Genomic DNA, 21,534 nt, shown 5'->3' on the forward strand with positions numbered 1-21,534 from the left:
TTAGATACCAATAATTTTTTTAATTTTTAAATAGTATCTAATTTAATCACGATAGAAATTAATACTTTTTTCTCACTAAAATTGATTTTTATTTAATAATTTTGTAGTAGGGATAAACTTGGTACTTACTTTGCACCAAGAAATGTTCTCTTTTACATACATTCAATTTCTAGAAATTAACAAAAAAAAATGGGATCTTATTTTATATTCCTGATAGAAGCTTTTGTAGGACTCATTCTAGCTAGTGTTATTTCTTAATCAAATTCTGGTGAACTCCTTTTTTGAGGCAATTGCATGCTTACTATGTCTTCTCTTGGGAGACAATACATTGATACATCACCTTGTTCATTCGCCATATTCTGATCTTCCGATGTACTAAATGTCAGAATATATGTTGTCTTTGTATTTTTGCGAAAAACCAAATAAGCAATGCCTCCCATGTATAGTGCCACACCCGAAAATCCCAGTATCCCCAGAAATACCGTAGTCACAATTCTTAACTCAGCATGAAGAAGCAACTTCACAAAGCTAGTCACTAAATAGTATATGTTTATGCCCATGATGAGGGAACCAATGATCCAAGTAACAGCTGAAATCTGCAATTCAAATACAAAATCATTTACAGACATGATGCAGAAGAACAATTTTTTACCATGCAGCAACAACAACCTTTTCCAACATTAACTTCAAGAATTATAGCTATTTGAATGAAGTTTAAGGGAAACTGAGTACATGTGTTTATCTTGTTTGCAATTGGGTATCTGTCAGACAACCACTCTAAATATTTTGACAACATTTGTGATGTGTGTGATGTTGGCAATCATTTTGCTATTTGTAAGAACTTCCAATTTTTCTTGTCACGAAAAAAGTTACCGTGATTGAGTTGACGTGTTCTCCCATCTTGATTTTGCTGCTAGTGAACTTGAGGAGTGGAATCAGAGCAAAAGGAAGCTCAAATGATAAGATCATCTGATCAGCAGACATAGAGGGACTTCAGCACAAACTATAGCATATCCCAAAAGATAGTCTCACAAGGTCAATAGTATTATTATGCACAAGATTTATCCATACACAGTCTGATAGAAATTATAGAAATATGTTACTTTTGACAACTGCAAATTGAAATGCATCAGTTTACATCTGTGATTAATCTGGTAAATGGTTGTCAACATATCATCAATCTTTCAAAATATATGACACTTCATGAACTTGTGACAATCTGAACAACTTTTTGACTCCAATACCAACAAGCTTCCAAATGAAAAGCATAACATGACATTGTATGGTTAAAAAACATGGAGAGAAGCTGATGGCAAGGTAATCATACCGATGCAATTATGATGAGCTCCCCAGCTCCAGCAGAGCCACCTATGAGTGCAACAATCAAACTAGGAACAATGGCTAAGGAACGTGTTAGCAGATTCCGAATCCATGACTTCAGTCGCAAATCAAGAAATCCCTGAAATAAGATAGAAATTAAGGTGAAATGAAAAGTAGAAATAGGTACTCCTTTAAGGCCAAAAAAAAAAAGAAACAGAAAAAACATCATACCTGCATGACGTATTGCCCTGCATATGTTCCTGTTATGGTAGAACTTTGACCTGAGGCAAGTAAAGCAATTGCAAATAGTTTTGAACTCCATTTGCCCAAGACATTCTGAGTGTGAACCACATAAAAAATTATCATCAATGATTTCATTGGCACACTTTCCAACAAAAAATGATATATGAAGCTCAAGAACTGAGTACAGATGGTTGTTACATACTCTTAATAAAAAGGAGGCTTTGTTCAAATCCAAATCCTGACAACTATTCTGATCTTCAGCACTTAAGTTTGAAGAACTGCAAACTGCACCACTTACAGAAATAACGGAAATATTAATGAGGAAGGCAACCGTAAGTGCCAAGGCACTTTCCATCATGTAAAATCTGCAAGCCTCCTGTGAAAGATGAAAAGAATATAATGGTGATTGACATCAGATACAAGGTTTATACAAAAATGTTCAAACATCCAAATGTAGTGGTTATAATTTATCAGAAAAATCTGACAGAATTGCGAATGTGAATTATAGTGAAGTTGTGAAAAATCAATTCATTTTGGTTTTAATGAATATATGCACACAAGAGATTAAGTGTTTACTTTGATTCCACGAACTGATCGGGGTATTTTCCTGGAAAGCACCAGTGCTGAGTGGAGGAAGAGATTGTGTCTGAAGCAAATGCATAATAAATAAAGAAACATAGCACTAATTTAGTTCACATTGCTAAGGGACAGAAGAAAGAAATAGCTGCAGAAGGAAGAGAAGAGGAACCCACGGCATAACCATTGCCCCAAGGAGTGAAATTGCTAGACCAGTGGCACCATGCCCCTCAAGTTTTGGAACAAATAGGCCTGTCACAACTTCTTTGGCCACAGGCTTTGCATATCCAAGCTCAGCCATAAAGCAACCAGCAATTGTAAATACTAGAAATGCAATGAAGAATTCTAGTTTCCTAACCTGTTAAACACCCAAGAAAAGTTTTCTTGTAAACATTAGCCTTATGGAACATGAAATGTCAACCATTAATTTGTTCAGGATATAATAATTTATGTGTATCATATGTCAAGATTATTCTGAGATCTTTTCTCTGTCTCAATTGAAGGTTTGGTCTTAATTCTCTTCTAAATTTTTCTCTCCATGTTTTTCTTTTTTTACTGGTGTCTCGATCTTTTAGTCTGTCTTTATCCGCTTTAGTTTGGTGTTGGAGTTTGTTTCTCTGACAGGATTAGTATTTTGAGTAGTTGTCTGGAAAGTGTTATGTTGTTAGATTGTCCTTGTTTTTTTCTAAATAGGTTAGATCACCCCTGTTCATTTGTATATATTGTTTATTGTGATAAAAAAAAAGTCTTATGATGCCAGGTTACCATTGTGAACAGAGCTATAAAGAATACAGAAAACTACCCCGTATTGCTGTAATGCTAAGAGGACCAATGTACTGAATCCTGTCAGAAGAACACCAATCCAAACAGGTATGTTGAAGAGCATGTTCAATGCAAAGGCCGTCCCAATTACTGCATAGAAAATCAACCAGTAGTACTCATAATTAGTCAATTTATTTTATGAGTAATGATACTTTGAAAACTTCTCCAATATATAACCTGTGATTATTTTCGTTATTTCATAAACTGATGCAAGTTTTAGGTAGGAAAAATTGATTGTAGAGTGGTATTAGTTTTCAGTATATCACTTCTCTTATTTTATTATGTCCATTGTATATTTCAAAAGCATCCTTGGCTGCCAAATAAGATCAGAATGAGAAGACCATGATTATGATATGTGCAACAGTTATACCTTCAGGAATGTCACAGGCCACTACGGCAATTTCAGCAATCACCCAAAGGATAAAGTTGGGTAGTCGAGAATATTCAGCTCTACAATGCTCAGCTAGGTGCATTCCTGCAAATAGAAAATAGAATTTTGAAAAATATTGATAACAAAGAAGGAAAGTTAAAATCCAAACTTATATCCATCAAATTTATTCAGTAAAAACACAACATTACTAGATCAAGTACCAGTGACAACCCCAAGATTAGCAGCCATTGTTTGAATTAGAAGAGCAGCACATGAGGCCACCAATATGATCCATAGTAACTGAAAGCATAGATTTGACAAAAAAAAAGTAATGTGAAAACTGGAGCATAGGTGTAAAATAACCTATTAATTATTCAATAAAACCTAATTGCATTCAATGAGAAAATTTACTTCTGCAAAATCATCAGTCAGAAACCATGATAGGAACAGAAAACCAACTGCCTTAGCTAAAAATATGAACCTATTTTATTTTGTAGAACACAATGTGCCTTTTACAAATGTCATTTTAGTCTGGCAAAGTAAAGTGGATATCCAAATCCAATGCATGCATACTTTAACATCATAAACAACTACTGTTCAAGATGTCTCTGTTCTAAATTGGAAACAAATGAATCTAAGCTGAAACAACTGCATGAAACTATACCATACACACCTCATATTTATATTTTGCTCCTGATTGAAGATCCGTCTCAACTGCAAGCCATTATAAAAACATGATTAGAAATTCTATGTCACTAATTATATATTTCCTTTTATGTCAGAAGAAAGCAATGAATAAGTGATCTCACAGTTTCCAGGGTCGATATATGCAATGGAAACAAGAAATCCAGGCCCCACGTATGCAAATAAGTTCTTCCAGCTTGTTCTCTGCAAAATACAAAAAAACATATATAAATGATGGCAATGATTGTATGAGTTACTGAAGTCTACTTTGCAATCAAATCACAAACTCGGTAGTGTTGTGCCGTTATTATGCCACTAACTAAGAAAAACTTCAATGTTCTTTTCAGTTCATAAAATGCAAATGAAAAATGATTTTCTTTTTGCACATGTCACGAGTCAAATAGTTACTTGGAAGTTTATAAGCAGCGTGTTTGAAAGCATAAACATTGTGAGTTTAGATTATACTAAAACTTCTCTTCAAATTGCTATCAAACATATCTATTTCTTTTGTGAAAAGAAAAAGATTGAAACTACTACAACAGGCAGACCCAACAAAAAGAAAAGGTTAAAACACATTTTATGTCTTATATTTTATACAATTATTTAGGTTGGCTCTGATAAGCTCATGTGTTCATGGTTACTTAGTCCTACACCACACAAGAATACAATAGAGAATTAGTGTGTTTTTATTTGGAAAAATGAACACTTTCTACAATTATCTTGAGGAAAAGAAGAAAAAAATAATAACCAGTTGGCCCAGTTGAATCTTAAACAAACAGAGGTTCCTTTTAAATACCAAGTCAAATAAAAACCTACTTTATCCCCTTTATCTCATTCCATTTTTCATGTAATATTCCCAGCACCCTTATCAGTATAAGCAAATCAATAGGACTAAACAAAAGTTAAGATGCACTTTAGCATTAGCATATAAGTAGAGAATAAAGCATGCACTCCAAAATAACAAACGTTAATCTCAAACATAAAGCCATATTCGCTATGTCCTACACAATTTTTCAAATCCATTAAGCAACCAAGAACATTATGCAAAAGTAAACCAGTAAGATTAGAAGGGCCATTGAAACTGACATCAGGTACAACAATTTGATCACTGTCTGAATTCTCAATCAACGGCGCATTGGACAAACTCCTGTTGCCGGTGCTGGCAATGAACTGAGGCTGCCCAGAAGAAGAACCTCTCACACTCATATTTTCTTCTGCACCCAAAACTGAGATAAACAAAAAGAAGAAACGCCTTCAACATCTTCAACATGTATAAGCACCAGAATACATGTTTATGGATATTTTTGGCTACAAAAAAAAGTTTGTGAAATGAAACGTAGTAAAGAACAGAAAGTAGAAGTAAGTTGCAGGGTGAAAGTGGTACATGTATGAATAAAACAACAAGTGATGACAGAAAAGAAAGCAGTTGTTTTGTGTCAGAAACCAGAAAATGGTAGCATACGCAACCTTAAGAACCACGAAGACTTTTATGTGCAGAACAAACTACTTCTTAAATAGGAACTGCTCCCACTTATATTAGGAAGAAAAATTAACATTTTATATTTTAATTTAACCATTTAATACATTCATATTTTAAGAAAAAATTAGCATGCATGTCCTATTGGTGTAAGAGTGTTACATTAATTAGAAATTATTTTTTATATATAACTTTTAAGATAACTATTACTCTCTTATTACTTATAAAACTTTCTTTTTTATTTTATAAAATATCATTCATAATCTTCTTATCATTGAGCTAATTGGACTTGAATTTGATGGAGAAACATGTAATTGAATAAGAGACTCACCATCTAAGTTAGATCATCTAAAAAGTCAATGACTTTTTTTGCTTTAATCTCTAATTCATAATGCCTTGTATATTAATTATTTTTTACACTGAAATACTATAATTAAAATGAATTAGAGATTATATTTGGAAGTATTTATGAGAATGGTATTTTTAAAAAAAATATGTAAATTTATGGGAAAACATTATTATGAATTAAATTTTTGTAATTTGTTATGTGAGAAAATATATTAACCTTTATTATTGGTTTTCTAGTGAGGAGGGATGTTTCCTTATTAGAGAGTGTAGTTAGGCCAAAAAGAATGGTTTCTAGTACTAAGAAATATTGTATCTTGATGATTGGTCTTTGCTGATTTTTATGTTTGGTCGATCCTTTCCGTTTCCTAGTTGTATTGAGTTATAATAACTCTAATCCACGTATCTGTCAATTACTATGGTTTTCATCTCATCACTTGTAAATACAGTCTCTTGGCCTCTGACGTAGGGCGGTCAGACTTAAAAGCTCTTCAAAACTCAAATTTTTACCATGTCTAGATCGATTCTAATATGATCGAGAATACTTCGTGCATAAACACTATCGGACCCATGACCATACAATTTGTTTTTTACATATTATATTATTAAAATTTGAATGAATTAAATAATGAAATGGCTTTAGTGGCCCTTCAAGTATGAGAAATATATAATTAAAGTAAAAGTAGGACCTATCCTTCAAGTGTGAGAAATATTTTTTTTATTATAGTCGCCATCTCCTTTCTTTATTTTATTTCTAAAGTCCATAACTTGTTTTTTCTTTCTATTTTATTCATCAACTACACCGGTGCGCGACCTTTCAACAGCTTCACGTTTCACTGGGAAAAAATTGTGATACATAGAAATATAATAAACAATATTATCTCTTTTATGACTATAATTATACCTTCCACCACTTCCATATTTTCATATTTTCTTCCACAACCTTCATAAATCTTCAATTTCAAAATTACCTTTAGCCAAAAGTGTAGATTTTTTTTTTCACTTCTGATCCTCTTTACAGCTTTGTAATTTTAAAATCCAGAAAAAGGGAAAGTGATGTCAATGAAAAAGATGAAAAAAATGACAAAATTGTCATTTCAAGTCTTCTATTGAGGTGCAGGAAGAAAGAATGGAGGTACTAGAACAAATGTGAGCCTAGTTACATACTTAGCAGGCCCAAAATAAATTTGAGCAGGCCAAATTTTGCAAGCTACAATCCATAATAGATATGTTTCAAAGGCTGTTTCTACTTGTACCTCCATAGTTTCTCTAGACGCTCACATAACTCAAACAAAAAAACCATTTTGTTTTTAAAAAGTTGTAGGAACTGTTATTTTTTCTATTTACACATATGGATTGTAGAATTTGGAAAGTTTCTCGATTCTACAATCCAGAATACATTTTTTTTCTTTAAAAAAAATACATAATTCAGAAGATATTCTCGAATCTGATAATACCTTTCAGTACAATCTGTAACATGTTTTACCATAATATGTATTCTGCATTGTCCAAACCAAAAGATATTATCCGATTCAAAAATATTTTTCGGATTGTATAATCTGAAATGTAATTTTAAAATATATTATGAATTTGACAATTCAAAAAGTCTAAAAAAAATATTTCCAATTCACACAACAACATCCTTAACCTTTCTCCTCTCTATGTTCTTCCACCATTCCACCCATCTACCACTTTCACTCCAACAAATTAACAAAGAAAAATATGTGAGATTTCATGTCTATTAGAGATTAAAAACATTTTATTTCTTATACAATATTTTTTTATGTGTTGATTTTCTTAATTATCCAAGTTTGAAAGTATGAAGTGCAAGCAATATATAATACAATGATCACTATTAGCTTGAAAGGGACTTTGTCATTGGCAATCCCACAATCAACCGTCTAATTGGCGTGTATTCAAATTTTCAAATCATTGTTCTTTTCTTTCTCTCTCTCTTCTCTTATCAAATGAGAGGATCCATAATATAATATTATATAGGTACTAGATAAATCATGTTTACTTAAACTATATGCTTATTTGTTTCCTTATAAAATATAAAATTATGTAATATTATTAGATGATTTGGACATCAAGTCAAATTTTTGAACATGAGAGACACGACATAAGGATGAAGATCACACTCTCTCAACGTAAAAAAAAATATTAAATAAATGTATGATGATTTGTGTTACCACTTTTTAAATTTTTATACATTCAAAACTTATTGCATCCACATTTTATAAAACTTATTGGCATATGGGATTGTGAATCTGATAGTATTTTGAAATTGGTTGTTCTTTTCTATGTATTTCTCTTCCCAAAAAGTTCAATCATTGTAGTGCAATAATATGTGTGATTGCCTTTCACATAAATCTCGGGATAAGACTTTTGTCTTATAACTTGTTGCATTTTTAAGCAACACAAACTATTTCCATTGCAATAATCTAATTCAAAATACAACCCTACTTTTTTTTTATAATTTTGTCTTTAATTAATAATTATATTTTTAAACTATATTTACGTTTCATCGTTTAAAAGGAACATAATATTAAAAAATTATTAAATAAAAATCAATTTTAAAAATTAAAATATAGTTATGATATTATTTAAATTAGATATTATTTTATACTAAAAAAATTATTTATTTTTAAGCTCTGGCAGTATCGAATAAAAAATTTATTGTCAATCTTGTGGGACGAATCTGCGGCTCAAACCTCAGCCAAAACTCAATAGACACAGTGAAAAATGTCTGGTAAAAATTTCAGAAATTAGGTCGGAATTTCACAAGTTTCGGTAGAGGAGAGTCTTGGTTTGCTCAAAATTTCTGAAAAAATCTCCCGGAATAGTTTTTTCCTGAAATTCCACCCAAGAATCTCCACTGAATTTGGGACAAAACGCGACAAATTTCAGGTCAAACGGATGAGTATTCACCCACGAAAAAAATCAAACAGTTTCACACACAAACGAACCTTCCTTTCAGATCGGGCAGTGACGAATAAAAAATTTATTGCCAATTTTGTGGGACGAATCTGGGGCTCAAATCTCAGCCAAAACTCAATAGACACAGTGACGAATGTCTGGTAAAAATTTCAGACCAAAATACCCAAGGAGTAAGGCGTAGTAAGTCCCAGACCGAGAGTGAACAAAACCGGTTTTCCGAAAACAAAACGTCCTGACTTTTCTTCCCCGTATCTTCTTTTTGTGATTCGTTTATGGACGTGCCTCCTTACCTGGGTGCAAACAACATACAAAAGTGTTTGTGTGAATTTTTTTTCAGCGCAATACGAACCCAGAATGAAATTGCAGAAATTAGACCGGAATTTCACAAGTTTCGGTAGAGGATAACCTTGGTTTGCTCAAAATTTCTGAAAAAATCTCTCGGAATAGTTTTTTCCTGAAATTCCACCCAAGAATCTCCACTGAATTTGGGAATAAACGCGACAAATTTCAGGTCAAACGGATGAGTATTCACCCACGAAAAAAATCAAACAGTTTCACACACAAACGAACCATCCTTTCAGCCCTGGCAGTGACGAATAAAAAATTTATTGCCAATTTTGTGGGACGAATCTGGGGCTCAAAGCTCAACCAAAACTCAATAGACACAGTGACGAATGTCTGGTAAAAATTTCAGACCAAAATACCCAAGGAGTACGGCGTAGTAAGTCCCAGACCGAGAGTGAACAAAACTGGTTTTTCGAAAACAAAACGTTCTGGCTTTTCTTCCCCGTATATTCTTTTTGTGATTCTTTTATGGACGTGCCTCCTTGCCTGGGTCCAAACAACATACGAAAGTGCTTGTGTGAATTTTTTTCAGCGCAATACGGACCCATAATGAAATTGCATAAATTAGGCTGGAATTTCACATGTTTCGGTAGAGGATAGCCTTGGTTTGCATAAAAATTCTGAAAAATTCTCCCGAAATAGTTATTTCCTAAAATTCCACCCAAGAATCTCCACTGAATTTGGGACAAAATGCGACAAATTTCAAATCAAACGAGTGAGTATTCACCCACGAAAAATATAAAACAGTTTAACACACAAACGAACCTTCCTTTCAACCCTAGCAGTGACGAATAAAAAATTTATTGCCAATCTTGTGGGACGAATCAGGGGCTCAAAGCTAAGCCAAAACTCAATAGACACAGTGACGAATGTCTAGTAAAAATTTCACACCAAAATACCCAAGGAGTAAGGCGTAGTAAGTCCCAGACCGAGAATGAACAAAACCGGTTTTTCGAAAACAAAACGTTATTGCTTTTCTTCCCCGTATATTCTTTTTGTGATTCGTTTATGGACGTGCCTCCTTGCCTGGGTGCAAACAATATAAGAAAGTGTTTGTGTGAATTTTTTTCAGCGCAATACGGACCCAGAATGAAATTGCAGAAATTAGGCCGGAATTTCATAAGTTTCAGTAGAGAGCATAGCCTTGGTTTGCACAAAATTTCTAAAAAATTCTCCCAGAATAGTTTTTTCCTGAAATTCCACCCAACAATCTCCACTGAATTTGGGACAAAACGCAACAAATTTCAGATCAAACGGATGAGTATTCACCCACGAAAAAAATCAAACAGTTTCACACACAAACGAACCTTCCTTTCAGCCCTGGCAGTGACGAATAAAAAATTTATTGCCAATCTTGTGGGACGAATCTGGAGCTCAAACTTAAGCCAAAACTCAATAGACACAATGAAGAATGTGTGGTAAAAATTTCAGACAAAAATACCCAAGGAGTAAGGCGTAGTAAGTCCCAGATCGAGAGTGAACAAAATCGGTTTTTCGAAAACAAAACGTCCTGGCTTTTCTTCGCCGTATCTTCCTTCGGTGATTCGTTTATGGACGTGCCTCCTTGCCTGGGTGCAAACAACATACGAAAGTGCTTGTGTTTATTTTTTTCAGCGCAATACGGACACATAATGAAATTGCAGAAATTAGGCCGGAATTTCACAAGTTTCGGTAGAGGATAGCCTTGGTTTTTCACAAAATTTCTGAAAAATTCTCTCGGAATAGTTTTTTCCTTAAATTCCACCTAAGAATCTCCACTGAATTTGGGACGAAACGCGACAAATTTCAGGTCAAACGGATGAGTATTCACCCACGAAAAAAATCAAACAGTTTCACACACAAACGAATCTTCCTTTCAGTCCTGGTAGTGACGAATAAAAAATTTATTGCCAAACTTGTGAGACGAATCTGGGGCTCAAACCTCAGCCAAAACTCAATAGACACAGTGAAGAATGTGTGGTAAAAATTTCAGACCAAAATACCCAAGGAGTAAGGCGTAGTAAGTCCCAGACCGAGAGTGAACAAAATCGGTTTTTCGAAAACAAAACGTCCTGGCTTTTCTTCGCCGTATCTTCCTTTTGTGATTTGTTTATGGACGTGCCTCCTTGCCTGGGTGCAAACAACATACGAAAGTGCTTGTGTTTATTTTTTCAGCGCAATACGGACCCAGAATAAAATTGCAGATATTAGGGCGGAATTTCACAAGTTTCGGTAGATGATAGCCTTGGTATTTCACAAAATTTCTAAAAGATTCTCCCGGAATATTTTTTTCCTGAAATTCCACCCAAGAATCTCCAATGAATTTGGGACGAAATGCGACAAATTTCAGGTCAAACAGATGAGTAATCACCCACGAAAAAAATCAAACAGTTTCACACACAAACGAACCTTCCTTTCAGCCCTAGCCGTGACGAATAAAAAAATTATTGCCAATCTTGTGGGACGAATCTGGGACTCAAACCCCAGCCAAAACTCAATAGACACAGTGACGAAAGTGTGGTAAAAATTTCAGACCAAAATACTCAAGGAGTGAGGCGTAGTAAGTCCCAGACCGAGAGTGAACAAACCTGGTTTTCCGAAAACAAAAGGTCCTGGCTTTTCTTCGCCGTATCTTCCTTTTGTGGTTCGTTTATAGACGTGCCTCCTTTCTTGGGAGAAAACAACATACGAAAGTGCTTCTGTGAATTTTTTTCAGCGCAATACGGACCCATAATGAAATTCTAGAAATTAGGCTGGAATGTCACAAGTTTCGATAGAGGATAGCCTTGGTTTTTCACAAAATTTCTGAAAAATTCTCTCGGAATAGTTTTTTCCTGAAATTCCACCCAAGAATCTTCACTGAATTTGAGATGAAAACGGATGAGTATTCATCCACGAAAAGATTGACAATAAACGGATGAGTATTCTTCACTGAACGCGACAAATTTCAGGGCAAACGGATGAGTATTCATCCACGAAAAAAATCAAACAGTTTCACACACAAACGAACCTTCCGTTCAGCCCTGGCAGTGACGAATAAAAAATTTATTGCCAATATTGTGGGACGAATCTGGGCTCAAACCTCAGCCAAAACTCAATAGACACAGTGACGAATGTGTGGTAAAAATTTCACACCAAAATACCCAAGGAGTAAGGCGTAGTAAGTCCCAGACCGAGAGTGAACAAAACCGGTTTTCCGAAAACAAAACGTCCTTGCTTTTCTTCGCCGTATCTTCCTTTTGTGATTCGTTTATGCACGTGCCTCCTTGCCTGGGTGCAAACAACATACGAAAGTGCTTGTGTGAATTTTTTTCAGCGCCATACGGACTCATAATGAAATTGAAGAAATTAGGTCAGAATTTCACAAGTTTCGGTAGAGGATAGCCTTGGTTTTTCACAAAATTTCTGAAAAATTCTCCCAGAATAGTTTTTTCCTGAAATTCCACCCAAGAATCTCCACTGAATTTGGGACGAAACACGACAAAGTTCAGGGCAAACGGATGAGTATTCACCCACGAAAAAAGTCAAATAGTTTAACACACAAACGAACCTTCCTTTCAGCCCTGGCAGTGACGAATAAAAAATTTATTGCCAATCTTGTGGGACGAATCTGGGCTCAAACCTCAGCCAAAACTCAATAGACACAGTGACGAATGTCTGGTAAAAGTTTCAGACCAAAATAACCAAGGAGTAAGGCGTAGTAAGTCCCAGACCGAGAGTGAACAAAACCGGTTTTCCGAAAACAAAACATCCTGGCTTTTCTTCGCCATATCTTCCTTTTGTGATTCGTTTATGGACGTGCCTCCTTCCCTGGGTGCAAACAACATACGAAAGTGCTTGTTTGAGTTTTTTTCAGCGCAATACAGACCCAGAATCAAATTGCAGAAATTAGGCCAGAATTTCACAAGTTTCGGTAGAGGATAGCCTTGGTTTTTCACAAAATTTCTAAAAGATTCTCCCGGAATAGTTTTTTCCAGAAATTTCACGCAAGAATCTTCACTGAATTTGGGACGAAACGCAACAAATTTTACGGCAAACAGATGAATATTTACCCACGAAAAAAATCAAACAGTTTCGCAAACAAACGAACCTTCCTTTCAGCCCTGGCAGTGACGAATAGAAAATTTATTGCCAATCTTGTGAGACGAATCTGGGCTCAAACCTCAGCCAAAACTCAATAGACACAGTGACAAATGTCTGGTAAAAATTTCAGACCAAAATACTCAAAGAGTAAGGCGTAGTAAGTCCAAGACTGAGAGTGAACAAAACTAGTTTTCCGAAAACAAAACATCCTGGCTTTTCTTCGACGTATCTTCCTTTTGTGATTCGTTTATGGATGTGCCTCCTTGCCTGGGTGCAAACAACATACGAAAATGCTTGTGTTTATTTCTTTCAGCGCAATACGGACCCAGAATGAAATTGTAGAAATTAGACGGGAATTTCACAAGTTTCAGTAGAGGATAGCCTTGGTTTTTCACAAAATTTCTGAAAAATTCTCTCGGAATAGTTTTTTCCTAAAATTTCACCCAAGAATCTCTACTGAATTTGGGACGAAACGCGACAAATTTTAGGTCAAACAGATGAGTATTCACCAACGAAAAAAATTAAACAGTCTCACACACAAACGAACCTTCCTTTCAGCCCTGATAGTGACGAATAAAAAATTTATTGCCAATCTTGTGGGGCGAATCTGGGGCTCAAACCTCATCCAAAACTCAATAGATACAGTGAGGAATGTCTGGTAAAAATTTCAGACCAAAATACCCAAGGAGTAAGGCATAGTAAGTCCCAGACCGAGAGTGAACAAAACCAGTTTTCTGAAAACAAAACGTCCTGACTTGTCTTCCCCGTATCTTCCTTTTGTGATTCGTTTATGGACGTGCCTCCTTGCCTGGGTGCAAAAAACATACAAAAGTGCTTGTGTGAATTTTTTTCAGCGCAATACGGATCCATTATCAAATTGTAGAAATTAGGCCGGAATATCACAAGTTTCGGTAGAGGATATAGCCTTGGTTTTTCAGAAATTTCTGAAAAATTCTCTCGGAATAGTTTTTTTCCTGAAATTCCACCCAAGAATCTTCATTGAATTTGAGATGAAACGCGACAAATTTCAGGGCAAAGGGATGAGTATTTATCCACGAAAAAAATCAAACAGTTTCACACACAAACGAACCTTCCGTTCAGCCCTAGCACTGACGAATAAAAAATTTATTGCCAATATTGTGGGACGAATCTGGGCTCAAACCTCAGCCAGAACTCAATAGACACAGTGACGAATGTCTGGTAAAAATTTCAGACCAAAATACCCAAGGAGTAAGGCGTAGTAAGTCCCAGACCGAGAGTGAACAAAACCGGTTTTCCGAAAACAAAACGTCCTGGCTTTTTTTCGCCGTATCTTCCTTTTGTGATTCGTTTATGGACGTGCCTCCTTGCTTGGGTGCAAACTACATACGAAAGTGCTTGTGTGAATTTTTTTCAGTGCAATACGGACCCAGAATCAAATTGCAGAAATTAGGCCGGAATTTCACAAGTTTCGGTAGAGGATAGCCTTGGTTTGTCACAAAATTACTAAAAAATTCTCCCATAATAGTTATTTCCTGAAATTCCACCCAAGAATCTCCACTGAATTTGGGACGAAATGCGACAAATTTCAGGTCAAACAGATGAGTATTCACCCACGAAAAAAATCAAACAGTTTCACTCACAAACGAACCTTCCTTTCAGCTCTGGCAGTGACGAATAAAAAATTTATTGCCAATCTTGTGGGACGAATCTGGGGCTCAAACCTCAGCCAAATTTCAATAGACACAGTGACGAATGTGTGATTAAAATTTCATACCAAAATAACCAAGGAGTAAGGCGTAGTAAGTCCCAGACCGAGTGTGAACAAAACCGGTTTTCCGAAAATAAAACGTCTTGGCTTTTCTTCGCCATATCTTCCTTTTATGATTCGGTTATGGACGTCCCTCCTTTCCTGGGTGCAAACAACATACGAAAGTGCTTGTGTGAATTTTTTTCAGGGCAATACGGACCCAGAATCAAATTGCAGAAATTAGGCCGGAATTTCACAAGTTTCGGTAGAGGATAGCCTTCGTTTTTCACAAAATTTCTGAAAAATTCTTCCGGAATAGTTTTTTCCTGAAATTCCACCGAAGAATCTCCAATGAATTTGGGACAAAACGCGACAAATTTCAGGGAAAACGGATGAGTATTTACCCACGAAAAAAATCAAACAGTTTCACACACAAACGAACCTTCCTTTTAGCCCTGGCAGTGACGAATAAAAAATTTATTGTCAATCTTGTGGGACGAATCTGGAGCTCAAACCTCAGCCAAAACTCAATAGATACAGTGATGAATGTGTGGTAAAAATTTCAGACCAAAATAACCAAGGAGTAAGGCGTAGTAAGTCCCAGAACGAGAGTGAACAAAACCGGTTTTCCGAAAACAAAACGTCCTGGCTTTTTTTCACCATATCTTTCTTTTGTGATTCGTTTATGACGTGCCTCCTTACCTGGGTGCAAACTACATACAAAAGTGCTTGTGTGAATTTTTTTCAGCGCAATACGAAACCAGAATGAAATTGCAGAAATTAGGCCGGAATTTCACAAGTTTCGGTAGAAGATAGCCTTGGTTTGTCACAAAATTTCTGAAAAATTCTCCCGGAATAGTTTTTTCCTGATATTCCACCCAAGAATCTCAAGTGAATTTGGGACGAAATGCGACAAATTTCAAGTCAAACGGATGAGTATTCACTCATGAAAAAAATCAAACAGTTTCACACACAAACGAACCTTCCTTTCAGCCCTAGTCGTGATGAATAAAAAATTTATTTCCAATTTTGTGGGACGAATCTGGGACTCAAACCTCAGCCAAAACTCAATAGACACAGTGACGAAAGTGTGGTAAAAATTTCAGACCAAAATACCCAAGGAGTGAGGCGTAGTAAGTCCTAGACCGAGAGTGAACAAACCTGGTTTTCCGAAAACAAAAGGTCCTGGCTTTTCTTCCCCGTATCTTCCTTATGTGATTCGTTTATGGACGTGCCTCCTTTCCTAGGTGCAAACAACATGCGAAAGTGCTTGTGTGAATTTTTTAGTGAATTACGGACCCAGAATGAAATTGCAGAAATTAGGCCGGAATTTCACAAGTTTCAGTAGAGGATAGCTTGGTTTTTCACAAAATTTCTGAGAAATTCTCCCATAATAGTTTTTTCCTGAAATTCCACCCAGGAATCTCCACTGAATTTGGGACAAAACGCGACAAATTTCAGGTCAAACGGATAAGTATTCACCCACGAAAAAAATCAAACAGTTTTACACACAACCGAACCTTCCTTTCAACCCTTCCAGTGATGAATAAAAAATTTATTGTCAATCTTGTGGGACGAATCTGTGGCTCAAACCTCAGCCAAAACTCAATAGACACAGTGACGAATGTGGGGTAAAAATTTCAGACCAAAATACCTAAGGAGTAAGGCGTAGTAAGTCCCAGACCGAGAGTAAACAAAACCGGTTTTCCGAAAACAAAACGTCCTGACTTTTCTTCACCGTATCTTCCTTTTGTGATTCGTTTATGCACGTGCCTCCTTGCCTGGGTGCAAACTACATACGAAAGTGCTTGTGTGAATTTTTTTCACCGCAATACCGACCCAGAATCAAATTGCAGAAATTAGGCCGGAATTTCACAAGTTTCGGTAGAGGATATAGCCTTGGTTTGCACAAAATTTCTGAAAAATTCTCCCGGAATAGTTGTTACTGAAATTCCACCCAAGAATCTCCACTAAATTTGGGACAAAACGCGAGAAATTTTAGGTCAAACGGATGAATATTTACCCACGAAAAAAATCAAACAGTTTCACACACAAACAAACCTTCCTTTCTTAATTTCTATTATTATTAATAAATTTTAAATTGATATTTAGTTAGTTACTAATGTTTCAACAATCTATTATTTAATTTGTTAGAAAAAATCTTGTTACCTAAATATCAATTTAAAAATTACTTATAAATAATAGAAATTAATTTAAAAATTAATAATTTTTTTAGTTTATAAAATAATATATAATTTAGTTAATATAGTAACTAATTATTTTTAATCTCTAAAATTGTTTTTTATGATATTTTTGTAATTATTGGTTTTTCAATTATTCTACCAATTCATAACCCTTTTGTGATGAGAAAAGTTCATCAAATGATGCATTTAATTGACATAATCTGCTTATAAGTAACAGAAGATGATCAACTTAGATGATTTTTCCTATATATGATAAGATATAGTTTATTATATATACATGGGTTGTTGATAATGTAGTTGAGGCAAGGATGGGTTAGGTATCTAGATGAGTGTGGGTGTGTGGTGGAAAAATGCAAATCCTAATATCTTATTGTGTCTATATTTAACCAACTTGGCAAGTTGAGGTTGAGCAATGCTGTGTTATTATGAGCCTCATCTTCACAAAAAAGTGAGTATGATCTGAGTCAGCTGATGGTACTTGGAATAAAAGACACAACACTCTTTCTACAAACACCCTTTTCCTCAAAAGAGACATCTTCTAATGTACCAACACATTTGTTTTGTTTTATTTTATTAATCAAAACAAACACCAAAAATATTCAATGTCCTTTACCAGATCTTCTGTTGCCATCACACAACATGGACAAAATAGATTCCAAGGGCAACTTTGTTTTCCCACTCTATGTTTTTGTGTTTCTTGGGTTAAACTTGTACACCAGGGACACAACTACAAAAGGGTAATGATAACAAATCCTACAAAATCCAATCCAACTCCTACGGTTTACTCTTTTTAAGGTCATAAATTTCCCATTCAATAGTTATATTTTTGTGATGAAATCATTTGTCTTTTAAAAAAATTATCAAATACGAAAATGGGCTCGGTTAAATAATTAACTTATAAAACTATTATTAGTTTTGAAAAATTGGTTTTTCAAATTGGTAAGTAGAATTAAAATATCTAAGGTAGATTATATGTGAAAAAGAAAAGAAAATGATTAACAGTCTTTTCTTATGACCGTTTTTTTGTCTGTTTCGAATGTCGGCGGCGGCGGCGCATGTTTTATGATGTGTGAAGCGGTCCAAACACCCCTTTAATGGTATTTGGTTTAGTTTTAATTTTATTGCATAACATGTGATCGTAAATTTCATAGTTTCTCATTCATCTACTATTAATTGACACAATGTTAATATATTTTTATGAGAATGAATGTGGAAACGAATTTGTTTTCTTATATGTTGGCTCATCATAATGTTCATAGAAGTGTACATGTTCAATTCGTATTATTTTAAAATGTCAATGTCCAGTGTCATCGAGAATACGAGTGTTTATAAAAAATATATAAAAGTGTCATTGAGAATAAGAAAATATATAAAAGTGTCATTGAGAATAAGTGTGTTTATAAAAAATATATAAAAGTATTGATGTTCAATACGTGTTATATCAAGATAGTATATTGATGTTGAATTCGTGTCATTGAAAATAGGAGTGTTTATCGAGGATAGAAATGTCGATGTTTAATACATTTAATACATGTCGAATTCAAGAAACACATCATTTAAAGGGACTAGAATGTCCGATCCTCGTAGTTATTTTAAAATAGGAGTGTTTATGAGGATAGAAATGTCTATCGAAAATATAAGTGTCGAATTTAAGAATAGAAGTGTTGATGTTTAATACATGTCGAATTCGAGTAACACGTCATTTAAGAGACATTCAAGTAACACGCCATTTAAAGGGACTAGAATCTCCGATCCTCATAGGTGTTTCAAAATTAACCCACACAACTAAATTCAAACTCTTCAATTGGTATTCACTTTTCCAGAATTTGTGAGATGAATGTACATGCTATAGAACCAAACTCAGGAATTAAATAAAACAAAAGGAAATGAATTAAGTATTACTAATTGTTGCAGAAGTGATTGGTATCACCCTGCCAGCTCCAAACAACGTCTTTCAGAGATGGTCGCATTTGCTCTTCACACAAATTAATATACTCCAAAGTGTCTCCGGCAGACTTCGAAAACTCCACCACCGCCACCTCCGCCGCCACCTCAAAAACCTCCACCGTCATCGCCAACTTCCCCTTCCTCCCCTCCTCCGCCCCCTGCATCCTCACCACAAACTCCTTCTTCCCCGTCACCCTAAAATTCAGCTTCTTCGCAGCAGCCTCCACCTTCGCCATCGCCGCCGAAGCCGAAAATTTACAAATAAACATCGACGGCGACCGCTTCCTCGTCTCGAACAAACTCCTGAGATCAAACCCGTGCGACAAGGACGAGATTATCTCAAACGCGTTGTAAAACGGCCTCGTGGGTTTCCTCGTTGGAACCTCATCGTCGTCGAAGTCGAAGCTCTGTTCTACCTCGGAGTCCTTGGTTGAAAACGCAATGGGCCTCATGAACCCCAATTGAAACCAAGGGTGGTTCATTATATCGGGAATGGAATACCTCTTTGCAGGATCAGCAACGAGGAGATTCGAAATGAGATTTTTGGCCGGCGGCGAAACCCATTCGGGTAGTTCATATTCAGCTCGAAACGCTTTTCGATAGATTCTTATAACGTTCTCACCTTGGAAGGGTAAATAGCCGCAGAGCAAGGTGTAGAGAATGACCCCACAGGACCATATATCAGCCTTTGAACCGTCGTAGCCCTTTTTCTTCAGAACCTCCGGCGCCACGTAAGCAGGGGTGCCACACGGGGTCACGAGCATGCCGTCGGCGCGGCGCTGCTCCGGCAGCGCCGAGAGTCCGAAGTCGGAGACTCTGAGGTCCTCGTTCTGGTCCAGGAGGAGATTCTCCGGCTTGAGATCGCGGTGGGTGACGCCGCGGCTGTGGCAGTGGTCGACGGCGCTGATGAGTTGCTGGAAGTACTTTCTGGCGAGGTCTTCGGAGAGTTTTCCTTTGTTGAGTTTGGTGAAGAGTTCCCCGCCCCTGACGTATTCCATGACGAGGAAGATCTTTCCCTTGGTGGCCATCACTTCCTTCAGTTCCACGATGTGGGGATGCCGCACCAGTTTCATCACCGAAACCTCGCGTTTTATCTGCTTCACGAATCGCTCCTTCTTCAGCTTCTCCTTCTTTATGACCTTCATCGCCACGTTGTCGTTGGTGAGGAGGTTTCTGCCGTGGTAGACCTTGGCGAAGTTCCCCTGCCCCAGCACCCGCCCCATCTCGTATTTGTTGAAGATTATGTTTCTGGGGTTAGCTTGGGCGTGTTCGTTCTGCGGATCCATGGCGGAAAAGGGTGTAAGAAGTGGAGAATATGGTTATCAGAGTGTAACTAGTTGGGCCAGGAGAGGATGGAGATTCTGAATTGGTGGAGATGGGAAGCACCCAGATGAGAAAGATTGATGCTTTTGAGGAATATGGTGTCCGATGGACATACCACGTTCCGAAGAAAGCATTCAGAAGGGTGGAAAATCTTCATGGTGCATGTATGAAGAAGAAGAAGAAGAAGAAGAAGAAGAAGAAAGTGGAGTGGTGTGTGAATGAGTTAGGTTTTGTTTATATAGGTGTGTGGAAGTAGAATGAGTAGATGGGAAATTTGGAGGATAAGGATGGGATGAAGAAAAAGAGGAATAAGAGAAGGTGTGAGAAACAGAGAGATGAAGCAGAGAGAAGAGGAACAGGGGATCTAACCCGATTCTGTTTTCATTTTGTTTTTATGCTTTCTTTCTGTTACTGTAATCACTCTTCACAGTAACTTTTGTGTTTAAGTCACCATTTATAAGTGGAAATGAAGGTGTGGAAGAGAGTAGAAAGAAGGAGTAACGTAGTTGAATCTCTCTGTTAACAAAAAAATCACCTTCTGCATCACACCACTGTTTTCCCTCTCTATAGCACCATGCATCGTCTAACACATAATCAAATACCTACTATATTTAGTTAATTAGTTAATGTTTAGAATTTAAGGTTTAAGATAGGTTTAAAGTTTAGGATTTTAATATTTCGTAAAAAAGTTTGTGAAAAATTATATGAATTTTGTAACGCAGGAAAATATTATTGATTTTATGACAGAAAAAATATTATTGATTTTTTCTTTGAATAATGTTCCAATGGACTCATAAAAGATTAATTTATTAATAAATTTATTTCCATTAACACAATACATCATACTTTTACTATTTAGTCCATTATAAATCTTAATTGCAAGTATTAAACATTATGAAGAGATTGTATGAATGAAATTGCTGTTATTTTTTTATTTATTTTTTTGTGAAAATGGCATCCATGGAATAAAAACAATGTTAATCTTGCAGTTAATTAACTAATTAATTAATTAATTACATAATCAAAGTGGGGGAGAGAGAAGCGTGGGACCCAGCTTGCTGACGTGTGATTGAGTCGATTACAGCTAATGACAATGCATAAAGCGAAAGCCCAAGAGTGTCAACTTCAATGCAATAATTATTATTAT

The 21,534-nt window shown here is 35.8% G+C and overlaps 2 protein-coding genes across 5 annotated transcripts; both read right to left on the reverse strand.

Annotated features, from left to right (window-relative positions):
* Positions 1 to 65: 65 nt before the first annotated feature.
* Positions 66 to 5,575, reverse strand: LOC137818288 (metal transporter Nramp1-like). Of its 4 annotated transcripts, none has more exons than XM_068621613.1 (14): positions 5,483 to 5,575; positions 5,102 to 5,241; positions 4,141 to 4,219; positions 4,005 to 4,045; positions 3,553 to 3,631; positions 3,332 to 3,436; positions 2,942 to 3,051; positions 2,316 to 2,497; positions 2,140 to 2,209; positions 1,766 to 1,939; positions 1,552 to 1,656; positions 1,328 to 1,459; positions 874 to 969; positions 66 to 596 (listed from the first exon to the last, which is right to left on the reverse strand). In XM_068621613.1, the coding sequence occupies exons 2-14, from the start codon at positions 5,219 to 5,221 to the stop codon at positions 255 to 257; spliced, it is 1,635 nt and encodes a 544-aa protein (XP_068477714.1). In that variant the 5' UTR covers positions 5,222 to 5,241; positions 5,483 to 5,575; the 3' UTR covers positions 66 to 254. The 4 variants fall into 4 exon arrangements, with proteins under 4 accessions (XP_068477714.1, XP_068477713.1, XP_068477716.1 ...); XM_068621612.1 differs by having other exon boundaries at positions 5,400 to 5,534; XM_068621615.1 differs by having other exon boundaries at positions 5,102 to 5,323; positions 5,483 to 5,528.
* Positions 5,576 to 18,903: 13,328 nt separating this feature from the next.
* LOC137818337 (CBL-interacting serine/threonine-protein kinase 5-like) lies at positions 18,904 to 20,985 on the reverse strand. The gene has a single exon (XM_068621689.1). It carries the CDS (start codon positions 20,348 to 20,350, stop codon positions 19,019 to 19,021), a length of 1,332 nt encoding a protein of 443 aa, XP_068477790.1. The 5' UTR covers positions 20,351 to 20,985; the 3' UTR covers positions 18,904 to 19,018.
* Between the last annotated feature and the right edge of the window lie 549 nt (positions 20,986 to 21,534).

The sequence above is a fragment of the Phaseolus vulgaris genome, chromosome 10, assembly GCF_000499845.2.
Source record: "Phaseolus vulgaris cultivar G19833 chromosome 10, P. vulgaris v2.0, whole genome shotgun sequence".
Classification (NCBI taxonomy): domain Eukaryota; kingdom Viridiplantae; phylum Streptophyta; class Magnoliopsida; order Fabales; family Fabaceae; genus Phaseolus; species Phaseolus vulgaris.

Bases quoted from the DNA above. Each gene is read 5' to 3' on its own strand.
- LOC137818337 (XM_068621689.1), bottom strand. From the start codon at position 20,350: ATGGATCCGCAGAACGAACACGCCCAAGCTAACCCCAGAAACATAATC.
- LOC137818288 (XM_068621613.1), bottom strand. From the start codon at position 5,221: ATGAGTGTGAGAGGTTCTTCTTCTGGGCAGCCTCAGTTCATTGCCAGC. The intron at 2,498-2,941 runs GTAGTTTTCTGT...GGTGTTTAACAG, and splicing joins TAGCATTACAGCAATACGGG to GTTAGGAAACTAGAATTCTT. The intron at 970-1,327 runs GTATGATTACCT...TCTGCTGATCAG, and splicing joins AGCTCATCATAATTGCATCG to ATGATCTTATCATTTGAGCT.